Here is a 7710-nt window from a genome sequence, read left to right as displayed (position 1 = left end):
CTCTTTAACATAAGATTTGCTCTTGAATTAACACAAGCTACCAATCAATTCCGAGGCGGGCGAGGAGAGTAAAGGCAAGCAAACAACGAGGCGACGATTTGAAGTACTCCTACAATGAACGTGCAGCGTGTGATCCAAAAAGATGCCCCGACCTTTGCCTCCCCATTTTTTATTTTAAATTAAAGTACCCTACCATATCCGCAGCGAGAGAGTCCGGTGAGAGAGGCGGCGGGACGCTCCAACCTCCAACGGTCGGCAGCGAGAGGAGACGAGAGGCCGAGAGACGCTCCACCAACCCGCCCAACGGTCGGCTGCCCCGAATTCAAAATCCGAACTTTTCGCCTTTAAATCCAGCCCCGACGCTCCATTCCTCAGGTTTCCCAATCGCACCTCCGCGCAGCCGCTCCAGCAAAGATTTCAGAGACCGAGGCCGACGAGGAGAGGTAGGTAGGTAGTTAAGGTAGGAGACGGACCCCGCCGCCGGCGAGCATGGACTTCCACGCGCTCCCCCGCCGCGACCTCCAGGCACTGGCCAAGCGCAACGGCGTCCGCGCCAACCTCAGCAACGCCGCCATCGCCGACGCCCTCGCCGCGCTCCCCGCGGTAAGTTCTTGGCCTTCGAGTCACCGTCTCGCGTCAGATCTGGGTCGGCGTCGGCTGGATTTGACTGAATCGCGGGTTTTGCCCTTGTAGGTCGACGGGATCGAGGAGTACGTCGAGCAGCCGGTCGTTGTCGAAGTGGCCAAGCCGGCGGTTCAGGCGGTCGTGGAGGAGGTGAAGAAGAAGAAGACGAAGAAGCAGGAGGCGGAGGAGAGGAAGAAGCAGGAGGCGGAGGAGAAGAAGAAGCAGGAGGAGGCGGAGGAGGCGAAGAGGAAGCAGGAGGAAGAAGAGGAGAAAAGGAAGCAGGAGGAAGAAGAGGAGAAAAGGAAGCAGGAGGAGGAAGAAGAGAAAAGGAGGCAGGAGGAGGAGGAGGAGAAAAGGAGGCAGGAGGAGGAGGAGAAAGAGAAGAAGAGGAAGAAGCAGGAGGAGATCTCGCTGGAGGAGGTCATCTTACTGGTGGACAGCGAGGAAGAGGGGGGAGAGAAAGCCCCAGCCGCCGGGCGCGGTCGTGGTCGCGGTCGCGGAAGAGGGCGAGGACGCGGTGCCGGCGGGCGCGCACGGGTCGAGCCTGTGGCTGCTCCGGCTACGAGGAGAAGGGCTGCGGCAAGTGAGACCGCGACGGAGGATGCACCTGCGGAGCCTGTGGCGGCTCCGGCTACGAGGAAAAGGGCTGCGGCAAGCAAGACCGAGACAGAGGATACCGCTGCGGAGGCCGTGCCGGCCCGTGCCACCCGCGCTCGGAGCCAGACGACGGCGGCGCCCGTCGCCGAGGAAGAGGCGCCCAAGACAAGACGGGCGTCGAGGCGGACCGCGGCGACCAACACTGGTCCGCAGCAGGAAGAAGAAGGAAAGGGGGCACAAGGTAATTTGCTTCAAATCTTTCCAAATCGATTCTCTGGTTCTGTTTAATTCTTGCCTAATTCTTTCCAAATCCATTTTCAAATCTTTAATTTTTGCCTAATTTCTTTCCAAATATTTAATTCTTGCCTAATTCGATGATTCAGCTGTCGCCTCTGATATGGAAACTGCGGAAATGGAAGAAGATGCCACGAATACTCAGAACGAGGAGCGCAACGAGGTTGAGGAACAGAGCCATGACGACGAAGGTGAGACGGCCGGATCCCTCCACTTCAGTAGCAACTTGAAACTGATGCGTGTCCCAGGTTTTGTCCCGAACTATGTGTCTGATTCTCAGATCTGTAATCGCAGGGGTAGTCGTCGCGGATACACCAGCACAGGTGGAGAAGGAGGAGGACGGTAGGCAAGAATCTCCTGCCGTTGGCGTCGGGCGGCGAGGTGCCAGACGACGCGCACGGCCCGAGCCTGTGGCGTCTCCGGCCACGAGGAAAAAGGCTGCAACAAGGAAGACCGTGACATGGGTTGACGCTCCGGCAGCCGAGGCCGTGCCGGCTCGGGCCACTCGTCGCGCTCAGAGCCAGAGCACGGTGGCTGAGGAGGCGCCCAAGGGAAGACGGGCGTCTAGGAAGACTGCTGCGCAGCAGGAAGAGGAAGGCCAGCAAGGTGAGAACAGCTTGATTTCCTCAATCAAATCAATTTGCTTGCGAATTTTGTTGGATTTATCGCCTGATGCGAATTTTGTTTGCGACCAGCCGTTGCCTCTGATGCGAAAGCTGCTGAGCCTGCGCCGGTTTCCTCCGACGAAGCAGCTGGTGATGTTGCAGAAATGGAGGAAGAAGCCAAGAATCCGCAGGACCAGGTTGAGGAAGAAGAACCACCGGTGGAGAAGGAGGAGGATGTTGGGCAAGACCAGAACGAAGAGAAATCGCCTGCCGTTGCCGTGGGGCGGCGTGGCGCCCACGGGCGCCCACGGGCCGAGCCTGTGGCGGCTCCGGCTACGAGGAGAAGGGCCGCAACAAGCAAGACCGTGACAGAGGAGGCGCCCGCGGAGGCCGTGCCGGCTCGGACCACTCGTCGCGCTCGTAGCCAGGCCACGGTGGTTCCCGTGGCCGAGGAAGCCGTGCCCAAGACAAGACGGACGTCGAGGAGGGCTCCCACGAGGAACACTGGTGGGCAGCAAGGCGAGGAAGAAGAGCAATGCCAGCAAGGTAAGAACGGTTTGCTTGCGTCCAATCAAATTTGCATGCTCTGTTAGATTTATGGCCTGATGCAAATTATGTTTGCAGCAGCTGTTGTCGAAACTGTTGCGCCTGCGCCGGTTTCCTCTGACGAGGGAGCTGACGATGCTGCAGCAATGGGAGCGGCCATGGATCCTCAGACTGAACAGCCAAACGAGCTAGTTGAGGAGCGGAACAAGCAGGAGGAACTTGCGACAGGTGATGATGCCCCTGAAAATGGAATTTGAAATCGTTCTGTAGCTGCAATGTCCTATCTGAAACTGATGATAATTTTGTTTGAAAAATCAGGTGATGATGTGGAAACTGATGTACCTGCTGTGCCCACTGAAGAAATGGAAAAGGAGGCCATGGATCTTCAGAACGAAGAGCAAAACAAGCTGGTTGAGGACCAGTGTCAGGAAGATGCAGGTGGTGTGGCTGATATGGAAACAGCACCCGTTTCCTCTGACAAGGAAGATGATGATACTGAAGAGATAGAAGAAGAGGCCGTGGATCCTGAGAACGGTGAGCAAAAGGAGCCACTAGTTGAGGAACAGAGCCAGGAAGAGGAACGTGAGACAGGTAATGTCCCTGATATGGAAATCGAAAGTTTAAATTGATGCGCGCCCCATATTTTCTGTTACTTGAAATTGATGTGTCTGACTGTCATATCTGAAATATATAAGAATGTTGTTTGCCAGCGCCTGATATGGAAACTGCTGTACCTGCACCGGCTTCCTCAGACGAGGCCATGCATCATCAGAACGAAGAGCAGAAGGAGCTACTGGTTGAGGAGCAGAGCCAGGAAGATGCAGGTGATGTGCCTGCTATGGAAACTGCACCGGTTTCCCCTGCCGAGGAAGATGGTGATGCTGAAGAAATAGAAGAAGAAGATGTGGAAACTGCACCGGTTTCTTCTGTAGAGGAAAATGATGATACTGAAGAAATAGAAGAAGAGCAGAGCCAGGAAGACGAAGGTGAGAGAGACTTCAGTAGCAACTTGAAATTAATAGGTCGTCTCCAATGTTTTTGGTTGTTGCAGCTTCCCGAAATCTGAATTTGATGAGAATTTTGTTTGCAATCAGGTGTGGTGGAAACTGCTGTGCACACACCGATTATTTCTTCAGAAGAGGGAGGCAGCGGTACTGAAGAAATAGAAGAAGAGGCCATGGACCTTCAAAGCGAGGAGCAAAACAAGCTTGTTGAGGAACAGAACCAGGAAGACGAAGGTGAGACAGGTGGATCCCTTCATTTCAGTAGCAACTTGTTCCACGTTTTTGTGTGGCTGCAATGCCCCGAATTGAAATTATAAACTGATGAGAATTTTCTTTGCAATCAAGGTTGCGTCCCTGACATGGAAACTGCTGCGCATGCGGTTTCCTCAGACGAGGGAAGTGATGATGGTACTGAAGAAATGGAAGAAGAGGCCATGGGTCCTCAGAACGAGGTGCAAAACGAGCTAGTTGAGGAACAAGCTAAGGCAGAAGAAGGTGAGACAAGTGTTTCCTCTGAAATTGATGCTTCTTCCATCTTTTCTGTAGCGCCGAATTATGTGTCTGACTCTCTGAAATTGTAGGGTTGTTTCATCAGGGTTGTTTCACGGGTGTACAAGCCAGTCCTGAACTAGTGGAAGAAGCAGCAGCACCAGTGGCAGAAGATTGCGGCACGGTTGTTTCATCAGTGGAAGAGCAGCAGGACGATGTCAGTCCTGAACTAGTGGAAGAAGCAGCAGCACCAGTGGCAGAAGATTGCGGCACGGTTGTTTCATCAGTGGAAGAGCAGCAGGACGATGTCCAGCAGTGTGAGCAGTCTCCAGTGAATGTTGTTAACGAGGAAGGCCATTTTCCGGCTGAAACTGTCTCCAGCGAGGGGCCACTGGACATGGAGATTCATCATGGCGGTGAGGCCGAGGATCATCAGTTCACTGAAGAGACTGAAATGGTGCCCGTGGAAGCACCGGAATCCGGTGAGGCCACTGAGGAAGCTGAGGAGCATCAGTCCAGTGAAGAGACTGAAATGATGGTGCCCGTGGAAGAGACCACTGAGGAAGCTGAGGAGATTCAGCAGTCCAGTGAAGAGACTGAAATGGTGCCCGTTGAGGAAGCTGTGGAGGTTCATCAGTCCAGTGAAGAGACGGAAATGGTGCCCGTCGCCGAGTCGGCGGCTCAAGCCGCTGACGAAGCTGAGGAGATTCATCAGTCGAGTGAAGAGACCGAAATGGTGCCCGTGGACTCACCGGTGCCGCAGGAGGCTGCTGTGGAGGACCTGGAGGTTGGTTTCACCTGCCATGCAGACACCGCCATTGAGAAGGAGAATGAAGTGCCTCAGAGTGCAGCCAAAGCCAATGAGGAGAAGGAAGACCTGGCTGTTGAAGAGGAGGAGAATGAAGTGCTGTTTGGTGCTCTTTTCCAGAGTGCAGCCAAAACCAGTGAGTACAAGGATGTTGAAGAGTTGCAGCACGACATGGATGAGGCTACTGCAGAGGTCCTTGGTGCTCTGTTCCAGAGCGCAGCCAAAGCCAATCAGAACAAGGGAGATGTGGCTGTTGAAGAGGACAATGATGTGTCAATCCTTGCTGCTCTGTTCCAGAGCGCAGCCAAAACAAATGAGAGCAAGGAACAGCAACTGGTTGTTGATGAGGTGCACTATAACATGGATGAGTGTGCTGCAGAGGAGGAGAATGAGGAAGATATGGCTGTCTTTGGTGCCCTGTTTCAGAGCGCAGCCAAGTCCAGTGAGAACAAGGAACATCTGGTTGTTGATGAGTCTGTTGAGGAGAATGAGGTGCCATTCTTAGGTGCTCTGTTTCAGAGCGCAGCCAAGTGCAACGAGAACAAGGATCATCATCTGGTTGTTGGTGAGGCGCAGCATTACATGGATGATGCTGTTGAAGAGGAGGACAATGAAGTAGAAGCAACCTTTGGTGCTCTCCTTGAGAGCGCAGCCGAAGCCAATGAGGAGGAGGAAGATATGGCTGTTGATGAGTTGCAGCATAACAAGTCTGTGGAAGAGGAGGAGAACGATGAAGACCGAACCACCTTGGCTGCTTGGCTGCTGCTTCACAGAGCAGCCAAGGCCCATGAAATCAAGGGAGAAGGTCTGATTGTTGATGACACAGAAGAGCCTGTTGAAGAGGAGCCAAAGATGGAGAGTGGCATCACCGGTGAGCTGACAAATGTGCCCGTCGAGGAGGACGACGGCGGCGTGGTGGCCGCCGACGACATGCCACTCAGCTCAGCCACAATGTTTGAGGGCGCTGTACAAGTGGTCACCGTCGAGAACCTGTCGCAAGCCACTGTAACTGTCGCAGATGTGTCCGTTGAAGAGGATAGAGTGGCGGCCACCATGGACGAGAAGGTGGAGGAGGTGCTCCTGTCGCAGGCCACGGTGAGTGATGACGAGTGGGCAGCCAGGGAGTGTGCTTTTTCCACCGGTAACCTCACACCGGTGGTCGACACTGCCAAGGAAGTGGTGACCATCGACTACCTGTCGCAGGCCACCACAGTGACAGACGACGAATGGACAGTCAAGGAGAGTGCGGCATTCGCCGGTGACCGCTCGCCGGTGTTCGACGCTGCCGGAGACTGCAGCGGCCAGGTCATTTCCCCGCTGTTCGCAGGCCTGTTCGAGGATGCCACCAAGTTCCTGTCCATGGACTCAGTCACCGTGGAGGCAACAACGGTGCCTGAAGCTGCCGCTGAGAAGAACGTTACTGAGCCCGTGGCAATGGAAAAAGAGAAGGAAATGAAGGAGGAAGGCAATGAATCTGAAGCATTGGGCAGCCTGAGCCTGAGGAAGCTTAGGGTCCAGCTCAAGGAGAAGGCTGCAGTGGCACAAGACCTGGAGAAGAAGCCAGTGGATCAATTTTCCATCCACCCAATATTTGAAGTGAAGGAAGGGAAGAAGCCACTGGACACGCTTAGCCTGAGGAGGCTCAGGCTGAAGCTCAAGGAGAAGCTCAATGCTCAGAAGGTAACCACCAAATCAACTCCATCTATCTATATATGCTAATAATATGTATGCTCAAGTGTATGTTTTTGTGTACTGACGATCTTGGCGTTTGAAATGCAGAACAGAGAGCCAACAACTAGGGCGCCCCTCGGCAGGCTGGACGAGAACTCGGCGTCCAAGTCGCAGAAGAGGGAGCACAACAGGGTGCCCCTCGGCAGGCTGGACCAGAATTCGGCGTCGAAAACGCAGAACAGAGAGCGGAGCAGGGTGCGCCTTGGCAGGCTCGACGAGAACGCGTGCTGATGATTTGGTTGAATGAACTCCAGCACTTCGTGTCGGAAGATTTGGTTGAGAAACCATGGTTTCTCCAACCCCCTTGATCCTAACTTATCTGCGTTCGCCGGCAGAGCGTGAGAAGATTTGGCTGTATTTTTTAGTCGACTCTTGTCGTGTTCTGAACTTGTATCAGAGTGATTGTTTTAGCTTACTTCTAAGTGGTGACAGTTACATATATCAGAGTGTTTGTTGCTTGTCTGATCTCTGTGTCACTCGACTCAACGTATCTGGCCACTTTCAGTTCAAAAAATGGAAGTAATGGATTGATAACATGGCCACCAGAGGTGCCTTGATTAAATCAGCGACCTAGCTGCACTACATACTTGGTGAGATTAGCCTATTCAGCGGTTTGAAGGTTTTTCAAACTTGATGAGATTCTTAGAACAGTTGTAGTTACAAATTTGCTAGGGCTCTCAGTCTACGATTGCCATGGTTCGAATTTGCTGGGGGGCAATGTCTTTCCGTTGGGATGGGGAATCCGTGACGGACCTTGACTTATTATTCTATATATACATTGAGTTGGAACCCAAAAGACATTGTTGGAGATGGTACGCCCCCTTTTTGGACTCCCCTTGGGTTCTTGATCGGAAACCAAAAGACATTGCCCCCCTCATCTATGAGGAATCAACAAGAAAAAACTGAAAGTTCCGTGAAGCCTTGAAAGACGAGGCTTGGGTCTCCAAGATAAAACTTTCGGCCAACTTCAGCATCAACCACTTCCAGCAATTTGTTCGGCTATGGGCCTTTC

The 7710-nt window shown here is 53.4% G+C and overlaps 1 protein-coding gene across 1 annotated transcript; it reads left to right on the top strand.

Moving 5' to 3' along the window:
- Positions 1-931: 931 nt before the first annotated feature.
- On the top strand, positions 932-7163 carry LOC119356352 (cingulin-like). The gene is made up of 11 exons (XM_037623297.1): positions 932-1462; positions 1605-1706; positions 1810-2121; positions 2211-2666; positions 2745-2894; positions 2985-3257; positions 3377-3652; positions 3761-3904; positions 4016-4165; positions 4252-6647; positions 6747-7163. The coding sequence occupies exons 2-11, from the start codon at positions 1619-1621 to the stop codon at positions 6927-6929; spliced, it is 4428 nt and encodes a 1475-aa protein (XP_037479194.1). The 5' UTR covers positions 932-1462; positions 1605-1618; the 3' UTR covers positions 6930-7163.
- Positions 7164-7710: the final 547 nt, after the last annotated feature.

Source organism: Triticum dicoccoides, chromosome 2A (genome assembly GCF_002162155.2).
Source record: "Triticum dicoccoides isolate Atlit2015 ecotype Zavitan chromosome 2A, WEW_v2.0, whole genome shotgun sequence".
NCBI lineage: Eukaryota > Viridiplantae > Streptophyta > Magnoliopsida > Poales > Poaceae > Triticum > Triticum dicoccoides.
The sequence above is the reverse complement of the archived record's forward strand: the minus strand, read 5'-3'. Positions and strand labels throughout refer to the sequence as shown.

Coding starts and splice junctions, on each gene's coding strand:
- LOC119356352 (XM_037623297.1), top strand. CDS start 1,619: ATGGAAACTGCGGAAATGGAAGAAGATGCCACGAATACTCAGAACGAG. Junction 1,707..1,809: donor ACAGAGCCATGACGACGAAG/GTGAGACGGCCG, acceptor CTGTAATCGCAG/GGGTAGTCGTCGCGGATACA. Junction 6,648..6,746: donor AGAAGCTCAATGCTCAGAAG/GTAACCACCAAA, acceptor TTTGAAATGCAG/AACAGAGAGCCAACAACTAG.